Source organism: Orycteropus afer, unplaced genomic scaffold (genome assembly GCF_000298275.1).
Source record: "Orycteropus afer afer isolate SDZICR_OR568_19922 unplaced genomic scaffold, OryAfe1.0 scaffold00099, whole genome shotgun sequence".
NCBI lineage: Eukaryota > Metazoa > Chordata > Mammalia > Tubulidentata > Orycteropodidae > Orycteropus > Orycteropus afer.
Genome location: NW_006921686.1, coordinates 824,873 through 847,981, shown reverse-complemented (window position 1 = coordinate 847,981; position 23,109 = coordinate 824,873). Strand labels below are relative to the sequence as shown.

At 51.1% G+C, this 23,109-nt stretch overlaps 1 protein-coding gene across 1 annotated transcript in view; it reads right to left on the bottom strand.

Moving 5' to 3' along the window:
- Positions 1–23,109, bottom strand: part of PRR12 (proline rich 12) — a 42,456-nt gene that overhangs the window by 13,108 nt on the left and 6,239 nt on the right. Inside the window, exons 5-7 of the mRNA XM_042781229.1 lie at positions 22,381–23,047; positions 20,917–21,335; positions 44–160 (exon numbers count right to left, since the gene is read on the bottom strand). Coding sequence (XP_042637163.1) covers positions 44–160; positions 20,917–21,335; positions 22,381–23,047 — 1,203 coding nt within the window. The remainder of the gene's footprint in view (positions 1–43; positions 161–20,916; positions 21,336–22,380; positions 23,048–23,109) is intronic.

The window sequence follows — 23,109 nt, the reverse complement described above, 5'->3', positions numbered from 1 at the left end:
CCCCCGGCCCAGTCCGGGTCCTCACTCCCGTCGGCTGACTCACGTTACTAGTGGCACAAAACTGCCTCTGGCCGTCCTTGATCTCCGGGGTGAATTTCTGCAGCAGTGCCTTCTGTACCCGCCATATTGGAGGTGGCTCACGCCCGGTCTGCAACGCCAGCTGAGAACGTACCCGGAAGGCCTTCGGGTCAGCCCCAGGCCTGCCCCTCCCACTCCAGCCACGCCCACTCCAGCCCCAGGCCTACCACGCCCACTCCAGCCCCAGGCCTGCCACGCCCACTCCAGCCACACCCACGAGAGCCATCAAGCCATCACCATCACGGGCAGGCATCCACACTGTACCCCAGGATACTGTCAACGCTGGGGGCGTCCTCTTCCTGCCCACCCCCTAGGCTTTAGCTGGAAAGTGACTCTGCCCCTGGGCAATGAAACCAAACTGCAGGCTACACCGGTCAAACGCTATCTGTGATTAGAATTGAGAAACCCGTGTCCAGACGGTCAGTTCCAACTCATCCAGACCCCATGCGTTAACAGAGTAGAACTGGCCCCTAGGGTTTTCTCGGCTGCGATAAGTTTACAGAAACAGATAGCCAGGGCTTCTCTTCGTGGCCCGACTGTGGGGGTTCAAACATCAACTTGCACTGGTCAAGGTGCAGACCGTTTGTGCCATCCAATATTCTGGATCACGCCACTCGCTTACGTCACTTGATTTTAATTACAGATAGTCCCATATCTGGAGCATATTCAAGTTATGATGAAGCACTCTTATAACTGTCGTATTTTTTAAAAAATACATATTAGAAATGGGTACTCCACACAGCGTTGCAGCAGGCAATTTGCTGACCTCCTCCCTCCTCAGATCTTCACTCACAGATGGGCAATTCACCATTTACTTCTCAAAACACCACTGTATTGATATTTAGTTTCTAAATGACCAAATCAGGGTTTTCAGTTGCGTGAAAACACAGACCCAAACGCTGACTGTTTTGCTCAAGTCAATAGGTGGGTTCGGAAAGCAGTGAGATGTTCCCAGGAAGAAAAAAAAGAGAAGGTTCACATGGGTAACTCTTACTAATTGCCTGAATGGGAAGGCCAGTCTTCATCCCCGGAGATAACCCAGGTAATCTAGAACCTTCCACAAATGGAGTTATTACAACTGACAAGATGCCAATAGTATCCAACCCTTCATCGTTAGGGTAAATTTTTATAATGTATGTGTCACGGACAAACTCTGTTCCCTCAAAATATGTGGCACCTTGGCTGGGCTATGATTCTCAGTGGGTTGGCAGTTACGTGATGATGTAATCACTCCCTGTGATGTGATCTGATGTGATCTGCCAATCCGCTGTAATCAGATTAGAGTGGAATGCAATAATACCGTTACTGGGGTCACACCTCTGATCCCAGTAAGGGGAGTTACCCTGGGGTGTGGTCTGCATCACTTTTTAATCTTTTAAGAGATAAAAGGAGAGAGAGGTGAACAGAAGGAGGGAGCCTACAACCGCCATGCCAACTGGGAAGCAACGCCTATTCTTTGAGTCCAGGGACCCTGTGATGAGAACCTCTTAGATCCAGCAGAGGATCAATGCCAAGACCTGTGGAGATTCCAAGGGATGCCAGGCCCACAGACTGAAGGGATAAGGACCTCCCCGAGAGCTGGCACCCTGATGCAGACTTCTAGCCTCCTAAACTGTGAGAGTATAAATTTATGTTACAGCCAGCCACTTGCGGTATCTGGTACAGCAACACCAGAGATTTAAGATAGCGTTGTGGGGCAGTAACTGACTGGGCCTGGCCCTTCTAGCCACGGCTTCGTGGCGCCCGCCAGATGACTGCGTGGAACCATGCAAATGTGAGGTGCTTGCGGCCCACTGAGGGGACAGCCTGCTAATACTGTAAATAAGGGACATGGTGTCCTTCTGGGGGTGGGACCATTCAAGCAAGGTATATGGAACCCTAATGTGGGGATTGGCTAAATCACTTGCCTGCTAACCAGACGGCTGGCGGTTCAAACCCAGCAGCCACTCCTCGGAAGGAAGGTTGGGCAATCCTACTTCCGTAGTGATACTGCCTCGGAAACCCAAGGAGGGGTCGCTATGAGTCGGGGCCGACTCGAGGGCACATAACAACAACAACAACAACAAATGTGGGGATTGGTCAGTTTTGCTGCCTGGTTGGGTTAAAACGAGCCCTTCCAAAGGCAGAAAGGGGGCTCTTACTGCCATCGAGACGGGAGGGCCAGGAGTGGAAACTGTCCTTGGACCCAAAATCCTGGCACTGAGACAATGACAGAAATATGATGGTAGCTGAACCAAGAGACCAGCATAAGACAGAGCGGCGGGCTTGCCAGCTCACAGAGTGAGAAAGCCGAGTGTCTCTGGGCAGGAAGCTTGTTGGTACAGCGGGGCGCGTCTAGAGGCACCCATCGGCAGAGCTGAAGAGCTTTGCAACACTTGACTGGGGGGCACAGGCCTGGCTGAGACGCTGGGCACCAAAGAGAGGCAGGCCTATAGGCACGGCGGAGGGGAGCCTGTCCCGAACAAAGAACTGCATCCTTGTTCCTGAACCTAAGTGTGACCTGTTTGTTACTTCCCTAATGAACCCCATAATCATGAGTATCGTCTGTGAGTTCCGTGTGGCCCCTGCAATGAATTATTGACCCCAGCAGAGAAGTAGTGAGTGTGCGGGAAGGACGGCTGGTGTCAAAATTGGTCAAAAGGCTGGAGGGTGGTGGCCTGTCCAACCTGTATCCCTCAGTCTCCCTCTCGGGAAGTCAGAGGAGGTCAGGAGGTGCCGCCCCTAGGCCCCTTCTGTAAGCGTCTGTCGTTGTTAGGTACCATCGAGTCCTCTCCGGCTCACAGTGACCCCACGTACAGCAGAACGCAACACTGCCCAGTCCTGTGCCAGCCCCACAATCCTTGCTATACCTGAGCCCATCGTTGAAGCCACTGTGTCAACCTATCTTGTTGAGGGCCTCTGTAACTGTCTATACCCACTGCCACTGAGCTGGATCCAATCCCTCTTTGAGTTTCCAAGGCAGTATCACTACGGAAGCAGGTTGCCCAACCTTCCTTCTGAGGAGTGGTTGCTGTGTTTGAACCATCAGCCTTCTGGTTAGCAGTCAAATGCCTTAGGCACTACGCCACCAGAGCTCCTATGTATTAAAAAATACCTGTAAGTTTATAGGTAATATTTCCACTCCCAAAGACAAAGAAAGATCGGATTTAGAAAGATACTGGTAATGAAATAATGCGAAAACAATAACAAAACAGTAACAACAATTTAAACAAATAAAAAGAGGGACTCAATGTATGTCAGCATGGATTATGGAGGCGTAGTCAAACACCACTTACACTGGGAACTACCTGCATGATAATTTTGCAGGACAATGGTACAAACTTCCCGTGTTACTCAAGCCAAGAAAATCCCCAAGCACTCCACTGCCTCAAGCCAGACCGACCAAGCCTCCTGCATGGACTTCGTAAGACAGACGTGTCAACATCACAGGGTGTGTGTACAGCTCGTGCCAAGAAGACAGAGGTGACAGGTTGCAGTTAGTTACTGTGTTGTTGGCACCAACGCGTGGCAACTCTGATGGACTGAGCCGGGTCCCCTGGAAAATGTGTTGTGAATCTAAGTAAGCCCCGTACCTGGGAGCTCTGGAAGCACAACGGCTACACACTCAGCTGGTAACCAGAGTCACCGGTTCAAACCCACCCAGCGGCTCTACAAGAAAAAGACGTGGCAGTTTGCTTCTAGAAAGGTTACAGCCCAGAGAACCCGACAGGCAGCTGTATCCCGATCTATGGGGCGGCTGTGAGTCAGAATCGACCAGAAGGCACCAAACGACAACAACGGATCTGTGGATCTGTGTGTTGGGTGTGTCTTCAGTCAATCATTTTCAGATGTGAACCAACCAGGTTAGGCACAAAAACAAGCCAAAACGGAGACAAGGGACCAAGAGAAAGAACAGTAGGTGAAAACAGGACTTGCCCCAGAGCTGACAAGACAGACTTCCCCTACAGCCAGTGCCCAGAAGTTGGACTTCTAGGCTCCAAAACGGTGAAAAAATAAAATTCTGTTTCTGAAAACCACCCCCTTGTGGTATTTCTCTTCCACCAGGAGTAGCAAACTAAGACAGGGACTTTACATAGAACGAAAGGCTGCCTATGTCACCTTCATGACTGACATCATGGGCATGTTGGAAGCCACTTGCAGCCCCATGTCATTCCATCTCCTGGATGGTCTCTCTCATTTTTCCTGACCCTCTAGGGGTTACCTGAGGCCATTTCTCCACGCTATCGCAGCCTGAGGGAAACAGGGATGCAAAATTCCTTCAGCTCTGCTCACCCCCTTCTGGTTATGTTAGGTGCCGTCGAGTAGGCTGGGACGCACAGCAAGCCCGTGTGCAGCAGAACGCAACACCACCTGGTCCTGCGCCCTCCCCACAATCCCGGCTCTGCGTGAGCCCATCGGTGCAGCCCTGAGTACGGTGTGTCACTTTTCACAAGGTTTTCCCTGGCCAGTTTTTTTCAGAAGTGGATGGCTCTGTCCTTTTCCCAGTCTGGGTCAGTCTGGGAAACCTGTCCACTGGGGGTGACCTTGCTGGTATTTGAAATACCAGTGGCATAGCCTCCAGCCTCACAACACCACACAAGCCACCACAGTGTGATAAACCGATAGATGAGTGGTGGCTTACCCCCGTACACACTCAAAATAGCCACACCCTGCCACCGAGCCTCTCACTTCTGGGGGTGGAGGCAATATCTGGGGAGCCAGACCAGAGCACAAAAATACAACAGCACAAACAACAAACGTGCCGACAGCCCCACGGAAGGCTAGAGGAGTGACCCTGAACGCATCCTGAATCCAGAAAGGCTTCCTGGAAGAGGTGAAGCTTACATGAGTCTCGGAAGGACCATATATCCCTTGCAAGGGGGCTGGGCGATGACCAGGTCTGCCAGGGAAAGGAGGCAATACCTGTGGGTCTAGAATAAAGAAACCGGGAGACACGGATAAAGACCAAACAAAGGCATTGTGGGAAATCTGATAGAGCCAGCGCTGGGCGTTGGGGTAAGAGATGAATGAGGGGCAGCGGCAACACTCCACACAGGATTCAGATGATAATGGCAATCTATTGGTCTTGGCTGCCTCGAGCACTAGCTCAATAGGATTGGGTGCTGGGATCAATTAGTAATGTCTGTCACAGGCACCTGCTGGAACACGGGGGTTTGCATGCTACTTCCTGGCCATCTACTACTAGTTTGAGGTAAATTGCTTTCATACCCACAACTTTTCTTGACCGTGGGATCAGCCAGGGGAGTGCACAGAAGAGGTTACGACGACCCCTGATTGTAACCTGATAAAAATGAGGTCCAGAGGGGCTTAGTTCAGCTGAAATCGTATAGCAAGATCCAGGCAAGATGAGTGACCAAGCATCCTGACCCCAAGTCCTCTAAGCCCAGGCTACCACTGAGTTCCCATCCCCCCTTCTGGTAACCTCAGGGGCTAGATTAGAGGCCCAACAAAGTTTAAAGATCAAAAAGCCCAATTCAGACTGCGTCAAGCACAGCTGTAAAACCTTCCAGGGCTTCCAAGGAAACAGGCCAAACTCAGTCTGAAACAGAGAGACCAGTCTCAGTTTCTTCTCTCTTCTCTTGCTCCCTACACAGGAGACAAGCCCCAGATTTTGGAACCCCAGACATTTGGACATGGGCCCCTGACGAGGGGACCCTCCCCTTTCCACGTAGCTACAACACTCGCTCCTCTAGTGCCCAGGAGCCTTTGGGGAAGCCTTTGGAGTCTCATCCCTGCCTTGGGAGACACCTCTGCTCTGTGTCCTCCCTGCTGTTTATCTGCCTCCTCTGAGGAGCCAACTGACTGTATCTGGGGTCAGGTCCCCTCTGCTCACCACATCCCAACTGGGCTCAGCAGCCCCCCAGTCATTTGGCTGGACCCTTGGTGCTACCCTTGTCCCTCCCAGACCCTCCTGACTCTTGTCTCTGTGGCCACAGTCCCTGACATGTCAATCAAGTCACTGAGCCACGCCCTATTGGAGAAACTGCCCCCACCCTACAGCCTCTGCACCCTGGAGAGCTGCCAGGGGCAGCCAATCAAGAGGCAAATCAGTGACCTCATCTTGGCCCCAAGTGCTGAGTTGGACCAATCAGGTTCTCTCCTGGGAGTCTGGACTGTGATGAGCTGAGACAGGGAGTCTGTGAGCAGCAAGGTCTGAAGTGAGAAGCAAGTGAGGAAGGAGGCATACCTGGGTTCCATGAACAGGGAAGAAAAGAAGCTAGAGTCACAGGACTCAGTGCACCAGTCGCCGCCCATGCCTGGACAACTCCCCAGCCACCTCCCCGCTTGTCAGAGGCCAAGTAGAAGCTAGACAACCCAGAGATGATTCTTAAGCAGGCCCAAGAGCTTATTGTCTTTCATAGTATTTTTGGGTGTCAGCTGCTGTCCAGTCAATTCCAACTCACAGCAACTCCACATGACAGAGTGGAACTGCTCCACGGGGTTTCCTAGGCTGTCAATCTTCATAGAAGCCCAAACCACACCCACTGCCATGGAGTCCATTCCGACTCACAGCGCCCCTAGAGGACAGAGTGGAACTGCACCACAGGGTTTCCAAGGCTGTCAATCTTTACAGAAGCAAAGCCCTAACCACACCTACAGCTGTGGAGTCCATTCCGACTCACAGGGCCCCTAGAGGACAGAGTGGAACTGCACCACAGGGTCTCCAAGGCTGTCAGTCTTTACAGAGCAAAGCCCAAACCACACCCACTGCAGTTTAATCAATTCTGACCCACAGCGCCCCTAGAGGACAGAGTGGAACTGCTCCACAGGGTTTCCAAGGCTGTCAATCTTTACAGAAGCAAAGGCCCAACCACACCCACAGCTGTGATATCGATTCTGACTCACAGCACCCCTAGAGGACAGAGTGGAACTGCACAAGGCTGTTATTCTTTATGGAAGCCGACTGTCTCATCTTTCTCACACAGAGCAGCTAGTGAGTCTGAACACCAACCTGTTGGTCTGCAACTGAGAACTTAACCATTGCACCACCAGTGTTCCTTAATGGTTTCCCATCAATCTCACCCTGGCTTTCATACTGTGGCGTCATCAGGCCCCTGGCCACTACCCCAGCCTCAGTGCTCACTGTCCCAGCCACTCCACCCCTTGTACACTGGCAGAAACCAGGCTTCTCCTCACCTTGAGGCCTTTACACAGGCTGTTCCCTCTGCCAGGACTCCCTTCCTCATTCTCTTCTCTATCCAACAAACTATTATGTGCTTTGGGTTTATGTCTTGTTAATCCCCACAACCACCCCAAGAACTAGGAGTTAATATCGACCCAATTTCTCAGATTGGCAATTTGAAGTAGAGTGCAGTCTAGGTCTGTGGGGTACGAGTCAGCCTTGAGTACCAAGTTCAGCAGGAGTGAGTGCCAGTGCTGAGATCGATTAGTGATGCCTGCCACGGGCACCAGCTGGAACACAGGAGTGTGCGTGCCAGGTTCTGGCTATCTATTTCTACTTTCAGCAAATTGCTTTCTGTACTGAGGTCTGAAATGAGAGATGCTATTGGGGGAGGCTCGTGTGTTCCTCTCATGTTGAACAGGCTTCAGCAGAGCTTTCAAACTAAGACGGACTAGAAAGGAAGGACTGGTGACCTCGTTCAGAAAATAAGCCAATGCAAACCCTATAGATCCCAGTGGTCTGATCCACAGGTGATCATCGGATGACACAGTGCTGGGCAGTGTTGTGACGTGTTGTGTGTGATACTCGTGAGTTGGGATTCAACGCAATACCAGCTAAAACAAGAATGAGCATAAAGTACAAACGGGACTCTGAAGAACATGTATTAAGAAAAAAGATCTCAGTAGTAGTTTTCACTACTGATGCCGAAACGACAGTACTTTAGATGCTGGGTAAAGTAACACATACTCCTATAGCTAATACCACTTGTCTTTTATCCTTTTAATGTCGGTCCAAAAAAAGTTTAAAAGCATACACCCGGCTCACATGGTATTTCTACTGGGCTGTGCCGCTCCAGAGGAGCCCTGGGGGTGCAGTAGTTAAAGGGCTCAGCTGCTAACTGACAGGTTGGTGTTCAAATTCACTAGCTAGCTGCTCTGTATGAGAAAGATGAGGCAGTCGGTTTCCATAAAGAGTAACAGCCTTGGAAACTCTATGGTGCAGTTCCACTCCGTCCTCTAGGGGCGCTGTGAGTTGGAATCAACTCCACAGCTGTGGGTTTGGTTTGGGCTTTGCTTCCACAGAGATTGACAGCCTTGGAAAAACCCTGTGGTGCATTTCCACTCTGTCCTCTAGGGGCGCTGTGAGTCATAACAGATTCCTCCGCAGTGAGTTTGGTTTGGGCTTTGCTTCCGTAAAGATCGACAGCCTAGGAAACCTTACAGGCAGTTTTACCCGAGCTCTTGGTGGCGTAGTGCCTAAGGCATTTGACTGCCAACCAGAAGGCTGGTGGTTCAAACCCACCAGCCACTCCTCAGAAGGAAGGTTGGGCAATCTATTTCTGTAGTGATACAGGCTTGGAAACCCAAGGAGGGGTCACTGAGTCGGATCCAGTTTGACGGCAGTGAGCACCCTCGTCTTACAGGTTTGCTATGAGTTGCAACTGACTCGTCAGCAGTGCAGTTTTTGGTTTTGGAACAAAGTACAGCCCACCGCCTGGTTTTGTAGAGTCAATCCCAGACGTGTTGGGGCAGAACTGGCTCCGTTGGAAGAATATGGAGTGGGAGCCTATGTGGTGGGCGAAGCCTAAAACGGTTACTCTCCGGGGCTTTACAGACAAAGTTTGCCGGGTCCTGGAGTGGAGACCTGCCCACGGTCACCAAGACGAGGAAGCGAGTCGAACACATCCAAACCTTCACTGTATGAGGGGGGGACTAACATGGTCACTCCCATTTTACAGCTGGGAAAACTGAGACTCACAGGAAGGTCTGACGCAAGTCAAGCTCTGAAGTGATGGACAATCGTGCTAGCCAATGAAATTCCAAAGCCGGGCTCCTCCCACCCGGTTGGCTGGCTGGCCGTGACTGAGCATCAGGGAAGAAACCACGCCCCCACCAAGCCGCCCTTGCCTCCAGGTTTTCTGCAGGAGCGCCTGGCCCTGGGCCGTGTGTCCGCCAGCAGCACAGACACGAATGCCGTATTAGTCATCTGAGCCTTTGTGCTACAAGTCCCTTTTCCCCACCAGCTGGGAGGTGGTGTCAGATGGCCCTGGCTCCAATCCTGGCTTGGAACTTGCCAGCCGTGCCCCCGCCCCCCACCGCGTGTGAACTTCCTCCTCGTATAATGAGGAGGGTTGCAAGCCCAGCCCAAGACCCCTGCTGGGCTGACGGGACCCAGTGCTGGGTGACTCCGAGCAAGCACTGGCCTCTGTGGCTGGCTCCCACTTTCGAGTTAGATCATACACCCCAAACCCAAACCCACTGCCATCAAGTTGACTGCGACCCATAGTGACCCCGGAATCACAGGACAGAACCGCCTCGGAGGGTTCCCAGAGCCGTCATCTTTAGGGAAGTCGACTACCACATCTTTCTACCATGGAACAGCTGGTGGATTTGAACCGCTGACCTTTTGGCTGGCAGCCCAGCACTTTAACCACTGAGCCACCAGAACATAAACAGTGAACGCAGTTCCAGTGCGAGAAGGGCAACTCCAGGAGCAGTAGGGCTGGATGCAGACTCCGAACCGAGCTGCATGACCCAGGAAGGCTACGTCCACTCCTTGGGCCTTAGCTTTCTTTTGTATAAAATGGAAACAAGACAGTACCAGCTGCTGTCGGGTGGATTCTGACTCACAGGGACCCTGTGGGGGTCAGAACCGAGCCCCGCAGGATTTTCAATGGTTGATTTTTGGGGGAGCAGGTCACCAGGCCTTTTTTCCGTGGTACCTCTGGGTACGCGCAAATAGTCCAATTTCAGCGAGTGGCTGAGTGCTTTAACTGTGTGCATCACCTAGGGACTCCGACCCAGAGATATCGTTGCTGATGCAGGCATTCTCAAGTTGATTCTGACCCACGGCAACCCTGTGTCAGAAAGGAAAACCAGCCCATCGGGTTTCCTAGGCTGTAATCTGTCTCGCACAGATCGCCGGGTGAGTTTGAACTGCCAACCTTTCAGTTAGCAGGTGAGCAGTTAACCAATGCGTCACCAGGGATCCTTAAAATGGGGTAAACAGCTCTATAAGGAAGTACTTAACCTCTCTGAGCCTGTTTCCTTCTTTGGAAAATGAGGCTCCATCACCACCAGCTGCCATGGAGTCTATCCCAAGTCATGGCTCCCCAATGGGCGTCAGGGCAGAACCTTGCTCCATGGAGCCTCCCATGACTAATCCTACGGAAGCTGTCACCAGGAATATCTTCTGAGGAGCCTCTCCCTACTTGAACCTGTAACCTTCCAGTTAGCCCCACCCTGAGATGAAGCATTTCCACCACCCAGCAGCTATGTTTCATTGTGTCCACTGGAAATTCAGTGTCCACTAGGTGCTCTGTGAGTATAAAAAGCAGCACAGGTGGTACAAAAAGGAGGTAGTGAAAGAGGCTTTTACTGGTTAAGTGCTAGGCTGCTTACAGAGAGGCTGGAGGTCCAAATCCACCAGCCACTCCAAGAAAGATGTGGCAGTCTTTGCTCTCAAGATTCAAAAAAATCCAAACCCACTGCCATTGATTTGATTTCAACTCATAGCAACCCCCATTGGGTATCCGAGGAGGTAAATCTTTATGGAAGTAGACTGCTCAGTCTTCCTTCCGTGAAGGGGCTGGTAGATCTGAACCACCAGTCTTCTGATTAGCAGTCAGTGGCTTAGGCACTGAGCCACTAGAGCTCACCGGTCAAGATTAGTCTTGGAAACCCTGTGGTGCAGTTCCTCTCTGTCCTCTAGGGGCGCTGTGACTCAGAATCCACTCCAGGCAGTGGGTGTGGTTTGGGCTTTGCTTCTGTGAAGATTGACAGCGTTGGAGACCCTGTGGTGCAGTTCCACTCTGTCCTCTAGGGGCGCTGTGAGTCAGAATCAACTCCCTAGCAGTGGGTGTGGCTTGGGCTTTGCTTCTGTGAAAATTGACAGCCTTGGGAACCCTGTGGGGCAGTTCCAGTCTGTCCTCTAGGGGCGCTGTGAGTCAGAATCTACTCCAAGCAGTGGGTGTGGTTTGGGCTTTGCTTCTGTAAAGATTGACAGCCTTGGAGACCCTGTGGTGCAGTCCCACTCTGTCCTCTAGGGGCGCTGTGAGTCAGAACACTCCACAGTGTACAACAACACCGGTGATTCTGAAATGGGGATTAAAGCCCCTGTAAGGAACAGCTACTGGGAAGATAAAAGTAGCTTCCGACTGTGCCTGTCCCTTCAAGCGGGGGCAGTGTTACTATCACTGCTGTATCTGTTTCCACAGAAGTTTTCTCACCTCTCTGATACTGATGGCAAAACCTGCCTCAGATGCCTTGACGAGAGGATGAAACAGAGTACATAGAAACGCTCAGGTGGTGAGTGCGACAGCCTGGGAGGGACATCCAGTTCCCATGTTCCCGATGCTGGGCTGGTGGGTGGGGTGCCAGGTTTCATTCTAGCATTTTGCTTTGTATCTTCCACGTCACCTACAAACGTCCTTTTATATGCATCAAATAGCACGCTGAAAAGACAATACGGTACCAGTGAAAGGACAGGCCATGTGGGGCTGGTGGAGCTGGGAGGCAGGCACGACGTGCTGGAAGGGAGAGGAAACAGGACCAGCCAGCGTGGGGCATAGATACACATGGCTCCATTACTCCATCTGCTCGGTTTGTTTTCCACAATAGAAAGCTAGGTTCACAACTATGTGGGTCTAGGGATGGGAAATCGGGCCAGGATTCTGGGTGATGGGTGTACGTGAGCCACGGATAGTAAAACCTGCGGAAGCCAGAACTAGTGTAAGGTGGAAAAATGTGTCAGAGATGGACAACTCAGATATTAATGTTCGCCACTGGAACGACCAATTGAAAAAGAAACAGAGAGTGAAGAAAATAAAAAAGGCAGGGGAACAATCAGTCCAAAGGACTGCGGGGCCACGTGAGTATCAGGTTCCACCCCGAGACCTGAAGAACGAGACGGTCCCCGGCTTCTACTGCTGACTGTTCTGAAAGGGATCATAATAGAAGATTCCATGGAGAGGGGGAGAAAAATACGGAACAAAACTAAAAATCCTAAGAAAGATGATGCTTACTTTGGTGAGTAGCAACTGGGATCTTAAAAGCTTACAAGAAGCCATCTAGATGCAACAATAGGTCTCTCCTCGTCTAGAGCAAAGAAGAATGAAGAAAACTAAAAATTCATGGAAACAATTAATCCTAGTGAGTGATATACCATGCAATCTGCAGCCTATACGACTATGAGACCAGAAGAACTAGATGGTGCCCGGCTACCACTGTCAACCACTTGGAAGGGGATCTCTGTAGGAGATCCTGGATAGAGTGGGAGAACAATGTGAAACAAAACTCAAAAGCATTTGGAAAAAAAAAAAAGGGGGGACCTGGTTTGCTGGTCTGATAGAGCCTGGTGGAACCACTGAGACTGTGGCCCCTAGCTGCCCTTCAGGTCTGGAATTGAACCCACACCTGTGGCTTCCAGTCAAACAAAAGACAGGCATATGAGTTGAACATTTACCTGAGGTGGATACACTCTTTGGAGAGAATAATCATGGGAGAAAGAAGGGCTGTGTCTGCACAGGGAGACAGCTCAGGGGGCAGGAGTGCATGGAGGGATGGACACAGGGAAGAGGTGACTGTCAGGAGGAGGTGGGAGGGGAGCTGTTACATTGTGGTGAACTGTGTCAATGTCATGAGACAAAGTGTACAAGAACTGCTGTATGGGAAGTGAATTTGCTCTGTAAATTTTCACCCAAATCACAATAAAGAAAAGAAAAGAAAAATGAGGTTTGAAGTGTGGGTCAGGATACGAATAGACATATGCATGAACACCCATGTTCATCACAGTACTATTCACAACAGCAAAGGGATGGAAACAACCTAAGTGCCCATCAACCAAGGAATGGATAAACAGACCGTGGTACATATGCACAATGGAATACTATGCAGCCCTAAACAGTAACGTAGAATCTGTGAAAAACCATGTAACGTGGATGAACTTAGAGGACATTATGCTGAGTGAAACAAGTCAATCATAGAAGGACAAATACTGTATTAGTGCACTACCGAAAAAAGTCAAGGAAAACTTTATACGTAGAAGGAAGCTTTCTTTGTTGGTTACCAGGGATGGGAAGGGAGGAGAGGGAACACTGTGCTAGGGAGGTAGAGACAAGTATTGATTTGGGCGAAGAGAAGGGCAATTTACCAAAAGCGAGTGACCAACACAATTAACACTGAAGAAAAGAAAGACACAGAGAAGTGTACAAGAGGGACAGAGAAGAAAGATAAACCCTTTTACATACACAATACTGCGCTGTCAGTGATAACAAACATTAATCTATGGATAAATGGGTGTGTAGACAGGTTGAATAATTAGGTATGTCTGGGCAAAAGGGAATATACCCACGGCCATGTATAAGGTCGGCAGATGATTATTTCTGCATACGTATTTGGTTTATATCTTTATCTATCATGTATCTTATATATGTGCTCTAAGAATGTCCATATAACTAGAGCTAACAAGGGGCAAGGGAGCTCTGGTGGCACGGTGCCTAAGGCATTGCTAACCAGAAGGCTGACGGTTCAAACCCACCAGCCACTCCTCGGAAGGAAGGTTGGGCAATCCTACTTCCGTAGTCATACTGCCTTGGAAACCCAAGGAGGGGTCGCTATGAGTCGGGTTTGACTCAACGGCACATAACAACAACAACAACAACAAGAGGCAAAGTTATGATAACTTCTTAAGCACAGTCAACCACCCTAATGGAGCGAGTTATTGGACCTATGGGCTTGGGACCACGGTCGCAGGGGACATCAAGTGCAGCTGGCATAACATACTACACAAAAACCTTGTTCCACATCCTACTTTGGTAATTAGTGATTGGGGTCTTCAAGGTTTACAAGCAGCCATCTAGATGTAACAATGGGTCTCTCCTTGTCCAGAGTAAAGAAGAATGAAGAAAACAAAAGACACATGGAAACAATTAGTCCAAGGGATTAGTGGACCATGTTACCTCAGCCCACATGAGCATGAGACCAGAAGAACTAGATGGTGCCCACCTACCACTGTCAATCACTCAGAGAGGGATCAGTGCAGGAGTTCTTGGATAGACAGGGAGAACAATGTGGAACAAAACTCAAAATCATAAAAAGGACCAGGCTTAGTGGTCTGATAGAGCCCGGTGAGATTTCTGAGACTATGGCCCCAAGTTACCCTTCAGGTCTGGAATTGAACTCACTCCCCTGGCTTCCAGCCAAACAGACTGGCCTATGGGGTGAACACTTACATCAGGTAGATACACTCCTTAGAATGACCAATCATGCGAGATCAGATGGGCAGTGTTTGTACAGGTCGACAGCTCAGGGGGCAGGAGTGCATAGGAAAGAAGGACACAGGGAAGAGGTAACCACAGGGAATCGGGAAGAGAGCTGTTGCATTGTGGGGAATTGTAGTTAAATATCATAAACAAAATGTGTATGAAGTGCTATATGGAAAATGAACTTGCTCTCTGAACTTTCACCCAATCACAATTAAAACAATAAATGAAAAGACCGGGCTTACTGATGAAGACTGGTAGGAAAGCTGAGACTGTGGCCCCTACACACCCTTCAACTGGGGAACCGAACTCAAGCCCCATGGCTCAACTTCCAGTGGAACTCCAGACAGGCCCATGAGATGAGCAGTCAACCACAGGCGGTAAAGAAGGCAGCATGTGCCCGGGGAGAGAGCCAGGAAGGCGGGAGAGGACGGGAAGGAGGGATGGAGGAAAGGGTGGGTGCCGGGAGGAAGTGAAGAGTGCTGTTGCACTGTGGGAATTGCTGTGAATGTCACAAAACGGAATGTGCATGGCTTGTCAAATAGGAAACCAGTTTGTTCTGTAAACTTTCACCCAAACCACAGTAAAATAATAATAAAAAATAATGGATGACTTCCAAGACCGGGAACATGAGGCAGTCTGGTTAGTCTGGCTCTCACAAGTTTCACTGTTACTAATGTCACTAAATTCAACACCAGCAGAATGCTGGGTGGGAAATGTTGTACATATTATATATATATGTTTACAATAATCAAAGAAAAGAACACAGGTATTGCTGAAGGGGCGCTGAGTTTCTCTTGAAGATGCTGCAAAAATGTAGAAACGGATAGTAGTGCTGGTTACACATGGCGAATGTCACAACATCATTGAACTGTCCACATAACCGTGGTTGATGCTGCCAATGTCGTTACATATACTTTCCAGGATTAAAAAAATACCTATCGGGAGATACAGTTAATTTCACAAAACACACTTGATAAGGCACTGACTGTGGCTAATTAATCCAGCCCATCATCTCTTCATCTGTACTTCAGAAGAACCGACCCCAAGATGGAATAAAACATGGTGATGTCGGCAAGGGTTGGGCTAGGTTTTCAGTGTGAGGGCTGCACGTGGTTGGTTGGTAATCGGCCGCTAACTCAAAGGTTAGTGGTTTGAATCCATCAAGTGGTTCCGCAGGACAAAGATCTGGCAGTCTGTTCCCCTAAACATCACAGCCAAGAAAACCCCATGGACATCTTAAAAGCTTGCAAGCAAAGCTGCCATCTAGATGCAACAATGGGTCTCTCCTCGTCCAGAGCAAAGAAGAATGAAGAACACCAAAGATTCATGGAAAGAATTAGTCCCAGCGACTGGTACACCATGCAATCCTCAGCCTATGTGACTATGAGACCAGAAGAACTAGATGGTGCCCAGCTACCACTGTCAACCACTCTGAGTGGGATCTATGTAGGACATCCTGGTTAGAGAGGGACAACAATGTGCAACAAAACTCAAAAGCATGTAGAAAAACAAAAGAGGGACCAGGTTTACTGGTCAGATAGAGCCTGGTGGAACCCCTGAGACTATGGCTCCTAGCTGCCCTTCAGGTCTGGAATGGAACCCACATCTGTGGCTTCCAGCCAAACAAAAGACAGGCATATAAGTTGAACATTTACCTGAGGTAGATATACTCCTTGGAGAGAACAATCATGGGAGAAAGAAGGGCTGCTTATGCACCGGGAGACAGCTCGGGGGGCAGGAGTGCATGGAGGGATGGACACAGGGAGGAGGTGACTGTCGGGAGGAAGTAAGTGGGGAGGTGTTGCATTGTGGGAAATTGTAGTCAATGTCATGAGACAAAGTGTACGTGAACTGGTGCATGGAAAGTGAATTTGTTCTGTAAATTTTCACCTAAATCACAATTAAAAATAAAAAAGAAAACCCTATGGAGGAAGTCTACTGTAAGACGTCGGGTTGTCACCAGTCGGAAGTGACTCAACAGAAACACAGAAACAAGGCCCATCGAGGACTGAGTACTGAGCATGCTCCGTAACTGATGACCAATCTACAGAACCGTTTCTGTGGAAGAGAGCTCAGTGGCACGACGCCTGAAGCATCTGACTGCTATAACCAGAAGGGTGGCAGTTCAAACCCACCAGCCACCCCGCCTTGGAAACCCAATGGGGGTCGCTGTGAGTCGGAATCGACTTAATGGCACTGGGTTTGGTTTTTCTTTTTTTTCCGGTTACTGTGGAATGGCCATGACCCCTGGTGCCACAGTCAGGGTGACCTAACTGACCTCCGTTTTATCTCATATCCTGCAAAGCATCACACGGGCAGCTGACGTCACCTAGAGCTGGTCATGTACCAGCTGACCAGCTAGGACTAGCTGGTCACCTAGTACCTTAATCGTTTTATCCAAGTCTACCGGTCAACCAACTCTGTAGGGTAGAGATCAGACTTTTTCTGTAACAGGACACCGAGTAAATATGCCAGGCTTTGCAGGCCACTCCACTCAGCAAAACAGCTGGAGATAATATGAAAGTGAGTGGGAGTTGGAGGATTCCAATAAAACTTTATTGAAAAAACAGGAGTGGCCTGGATTTGGCCTGTGGGGTGCAGGGTGACAGCCCCTGGAGGACAGGAAAAGCAAACACTGAGTGAGCTGGTCTAGGAAAAAACATTTCCGACACACCCTGTCACGTAAACTCACTGCAGCGTGGTTGGTTTTGACTCATAGTGACCCTTCTTTGGGTTTCTGAGGCATTATCTCTACAGAAGTAGACTGCCCAGTCCAAAAACCCATTCCCACTGAGATGACTCCAACTCAGAGCAACCCTTAAGACAGGGTAGAGCTGCCCCCAGGGTTCCCAAGGCTGTCATGTTTACGGAGGCAGCCTGCCACATCTTTCTCCTGCAGAGACAGTGGGTTCAAACGGCTGACCTTTCAGTTGGCAGCCAAGCTTTTAAGCACTGTGCCACCAGGGCACCCTGACACCCAGGAAAAGACCAAAAAAATCCACTGCCATTGAGTCAATTTTGACCCATAGTCACCCTACAAGGCCGAGTGGAACTGCCCCACAGGGTCTCCAAGGCTGTCAATCTTCACAGAAGCAAAGCCCAAACCACACCCACTACCATGGAGTCCATTCTGACCCACAGCGCCCCTAGAGGACAGAGTGGAACTGCCCCACAGGGTCTCCAAGGCTGTCAATCTTCACAGAAGCAAAGCCCAAACCACACCCACTACCATGGAGTCCATTCTGACCCACAGCGCCCCTAGAGGACAGAGTGGAACTGCCCCACAGGGTTTCCTAGGCTGTCAATCTTTACAGAAGCAAAGCCCAAACCACACCCACTGCTGTGGAGTCGATTCCAACTCACAGCGCCCCTAGAGGACAGAGTGGAACTGCACCACAGGGTTTCCAAGGCTGTCATCCGTGCAGGAGCAAACCCCATCGATTCTGACCCACAGCGCCCCTAGAGGACAGAGTAGAACTACCCCACAGGGTTTCTTTATAGGAACAGACTGCCTCATCTTTCTCCTACAGAGTGACTGGTGGGTTTGAACCACCAACCTTTTGGTTAGCAGCTAACGCCTTAATCACTGCACCCCAAAATATTAGCTATTGTATTTATAGGTTATGTGTGCCTTTGGGTGTATTTGCATGGATTGAAGCACGTCCCCTAGAAATACATGCATTAGTTTTGACCTCAATGCCCGTGAACATGAGCTTGTTTAAAGATCTCTGAAGGTGTTTTCAGTTAGGGTCACGTGAGGTCAGACTGGAGGAGGGTGGGCCCTAATCCATTAAGTGACATCCTTACAAAAAAGGAGAAGAGATATAGAGGCAGACGAGGGAAGACTGCCATTTGACCAGGGAACTATCCTGAGGTTTCCACGCAAGGAGCATAAAGGGCTACCAGAAACTGAGAGGTGAGGACGGACATTCCCCCAGAACCTGCCTAGGGAACATGGCCCAGCCAATACCCTAAATTCAGATTTCTAGCCTCCAGAACCGTGACATGACGAACCTTGGCTCTTTGATGTCACCCACCCTACGTTACTTTGTTAGCAAAGTCCTAGAAAACTACTACAGGTTTGTTGTGTGGACAGTGTAGTGTCCATCACTGTAATACAAACCACAAAGTTGTCTGTCCTAGATGTTTCCATTAAAGGGTCCAAAAGAGCAGGGCTTCACCCACGGGGCCTTGGTGGTGTGAATGGGGAAGCACTAAGCTGCTGACTCACAGGTTACCGGTTTGAAGCCACCCAGTGGCTCCACCAAGCCCTGTGCTGTCAGTAAGAAGGACAGTCTAGGAAATCCTACGGGGCACCAAGTGTGAGTGACCAACATGGTGGTGTTGAAGAGGGAGACAGAGAGAGGTGCGTGGGAGATACAGACAACAAAGATGAACCCTTCTGCACATACAGTACTGCGTGGTCAACAATGGCAAACATTGGTCCATGGTGCACAGATGGGTAGACAGGCTGAAAGATCAGGTCTGTCTAGGCAGGGGGGAGAGTGCCTGTAGGCTGGCAGACAATATTTCTACAAGCAAAGCCCAAACCACACCCAGTGCCATGGAGTCCATTCTGACCCACAGCGCCCCTAGAGGACAGAGTAGAACTACCCCACAGGGTTTCTTTACAGGAGCGGACTGCCTCATTTTTCTCCCACAGAGCGGCTGGTGGGTTTGAACCACCAACTTTTTAAGTTAGCAGCTAACGCCTTAACCACTGCACCCCAAAATATTAGCTATTATATTTATGGGTTATGTATGTCTTCGGGTGTATTCGCATGGATTGGTATGTGTTGTAAGACGTCCAGATATACAGTAGAGCTGACAAGGGACAAGGTTGTGGTGACTTCTTGGCCACAGCCAGCTACCCAGAGAAAGTGAGTAGTTGGACCTGTGGGCTCAGGACCACGTTCGCAGGGGACATCAAGCTCACTGGCATAGCATACTACACAAAAACATTATTCCACATCCTGCTTTGGTGAGTAGCAACTGGGATTTTAAAAGCTTGCAAGAAGCCATCTAGATGCAACGATGGGTCTCTCCTCATCCAGAGCCAAGAAGAGTGAAGAAAACCAAAGATTCATGGTAACAATTAGTCCAAGGCACTGGTACACCATGCAATCCACAGCCTATATGACTATGAGACCAGAAGAACTAGATGGTGCCCGGCTATCCCTATCAACCACTCAGAGCGGGATCTGTGTAGGAGATCCTGGATAGAGAGGGAGAACAATGTGGAAACAAAACTCAAAATTATTAAGAAACAAGATCAGGTTTTCTGGTCTGATAGAGCCTGGTAGAACCCCTGAGACTATGGTCCCTAACTGACTTTTAGTTCTGGGATCGAACCCACACCTTGGCTTCCAGCCAAACAAAAGACAGGCATACACGCTGAACATTTACATTAGGTAGATACACTCCTTGGAGAGAACAATCATGGGAGAAAGAAGGGCTGTTTATGCACAAGGAGACAGCTCAGAGGGCAGGAGTGCATGGAGGGATGGACACAGAGAAGAGGTGACTATGGGCAGGAAGTGGAAAGAGAGCTGATGCATTGTGGGAAATTGATGTCAATGTTAGGACACAAAATGCGAGTAAACTGCTGTATAGAAAGTGAAAGTGCTGTCAATTTTCACCCAAATCACATTTGAAAAAAAAACAAAAAGAAAACACAGCACGGGGCAGCTCTACTCTGTGAAACGGGGTCCCTACGCATAGAACAGACCCAGCAGCACCCAACACCACCACTCAGGACCCAGAGAAACTTCTAGCACATAAAGCATCCTCAATAAACACTGCCGACCATCTTAGCACACCTGTAGTTATTACACACTCAGCACCCAACCAACCCGTTGCCAAGGAGCTGTTTCTTCCCTGTGGCGTCCCTACGTGTGTCTGACAAGAACTCTGCTCCAGTTGTTCCTAGTGGACTGCCAGGCTTCTCTGCCGAGGGGCCTCTGAGTGGACCTGCCCCGCCAACTGTTCAGCTCACTGGCCAGCACTTAATTAACTATTCACAGGACCCAAGGCCTCCAACACAGGCACAGTGCTGTTAGACACTGTCAAGTTGGTCCTGACTCCTGGAGTGACTACGTGAGCTATCACAAAACACCGCCCCGACCTGCACCAGCCTCGTGATCACCGCCGTGTTGGAGGCCAGCATTTCGGCTAGTGTCAGTCCATCTCATCGAAAGCCTTCCTGTCTGTTGCTGACTCTCAACTGTACCAAGCATGAGACCCTCCTGGATCCGGTCCCACCTGCCAACACGTCCAAGGACACACCCACGTGGGCACGCAGACACGTATGTGTCAGAGTAACATCTTGGAATGCCTCCAGATATCGCCACAGAACACCTCTTTCAACTCCGTGGACTGGGGAGTCGATGCCAGCCAGCAAGCGCTTGGTCCACCCACAGGCCCCATCGTATGGGCGAGCTCAGACACTCACCTTGAGGGAAGGGATGTCCTCAGCTCGGATGACGAACTCATCCCGCTCACGGAAGATGCCCTCCCCACCGCTCTCGCCCGCCTCCTCGTCCGTCTCGCCGCACACGGCCGCTGTCTCCTGCTTCTTGGCCAGGTGCAGGGGACGGGCGTCGGGCGGTTCCGAGTCCTCGGGGGACGGGGCGGTGGTGGGCTCCTCAGGAGGAGTGGCGGCTGGTAGAGGCGGTGGTGGTGGCGGGGGTGGGGGGGGGGGCAGCACAGGTGTGGGTGGCGGTAGCGGTGGTGGTGGCGGCGGCGGCGGCGGTGAGCTGGGGGCGGGGGCCACCAGAGGGGGTGGAGACGGCAGGGCTGGCGGTGGTGGTGGCTGAGGAGTGGGTGCCCGTGGCGGGGAGGGCGGGGGCTTCTCCTCCAGCAGAGGGGGCTCTGGGGGAGAGACGGGCTTCAGGGTGGGAGGGCCAAAGTTGCGGGCCCCCCACGTACCTCCCTTTATATCTGCAGGCCTTATGTCCTTCAAGTCCCCACCCACCAGCCTTTGCCACTGTGAGCTGAAGCCTTCAAGTCTAATGTGACTCATGGTGGTCCCATATAACAAGAGAAGAACTGCCCTATAAGCTTTCCTCGGCTGTACTCTGGATAGGAAGGAACCCCAATGGTGCAATGGTTATACATTTGAGTGCTATCTGGGAGGTCAGCGGTTCGAACCCTCCAGCTGCTCAGCAGACAGTTTCCATGAAAATTACAGCCTTGGAGACCCTACGGGGCAGTTCTAAACCTAAAAACCAAACCCACTGCTGGTGAGCCATTTCGGACTCACAGCACCCCACAGCACACAGAGGAGCGACCCCCGAGACCACTCTGAGCCTGCAGGCTCCTTAAACTGTCCGCAGAGCCCCTCATCTCCACCCTTCCCATCATCCAATGCCTGGGCCCCCACCATAAAAACCCCTTGTTTCCTCCAAGGCCTCTCTCAAGAAAGAACACCTGCTCCAAATCTAGCGGACCCTCAGCCTGTCCCCCCCTGACTTCACCCAAATCCCTCTCAGTCACTCACTGTCCCTGATACTCTTTAACTCACTCTCACCAAGCTCCTGTCTCCCAGATACCCCTCTGCCCCTTATCTTGCAAAATGTCTACTCCTTCAAGCCCTTCTCAGGCCCCACTCTGACTTAGTACCCCATTACCTGGCTCCCAGCAGCCTCCAGCACCTACCCTGGGGCCACTGCTACCCACATTATGTCCCTGTGCTAAACAGAAATCAAGAACTTTCTCACAAGACCCCCAAAAGCCCTGCAGTGACAAATTACATTAAAAAAAAAAACAACAACAACATCAGCCACTAAACGGTGGGCCTTCATCAGCGCTCGACCTGCTCAAGTCTCCTGGACAACCACGTCTTAGGAGATGAGCCCACAGAACCCAATCCCAATGCCCCAACCCGACGCCTCTCAGCGCCCTCCCCGGAACTTACCGGGGGTGCCATCACTGGCAGCACTGGGCAGCGCTGAGAGGGTGGGGGGCCCTGGAACCGCAGCTGCAGTGGCCAAGGGGGGTCCGTCCGGGGCAGGGGTGTCCTTGGGCCCAGCGAGGGGCGGGTCGTCAAGGGCAGAGATGGCCGACGAGATGCTCTCCTGCAGATCACGGTTCTTGGCCACCGAGTCCTCCTCATCCGAGGAGAAGGAGGGCAGCGTCTCTAGGTTCCGCTTGAGCTCCTCGTCCAGGCGTTTGCAGGGCGAGGGGCAGCCCAGGCCCAGCCCCTCGCTCTCGGCGGCCTCCAGAGCGCCCCCCAGCCCGAAGGCGCCGGTGGGTGGCGGGTGCGGCAGGGCCGGTGCGGAGGGAGGCTGTGGTTGCATGCCACGGGCCGGAACCGGGGGCGGCACACTCTTGGGGGGGCTGAGCGGGGGCGTCAGGCCGGCCTGGTAGAGCGGCGGGTGGCGTTTGCCAGACTTGAGGAAGTCCAGGAAGGAGGCCATGAAACCCGACTTCATCTCCGGCTGCTTCTCCTCAACCTCCTTGATCTTGGCTTCGATCCTCTCCCGCGTCACACTCGAGTCCAGACTGTTGTGGTCGGTGCTCGACACGGCGTCGCCGGACGAAGCGCCCAGGCCCTCGCCCGCCTTGGGTACAGACAGCTTGATCTAGATGTGGGGGTGGTGGGTATCAGGGCCCCGCCCCCAGCCCCCGGATGCTGTACCCCTAG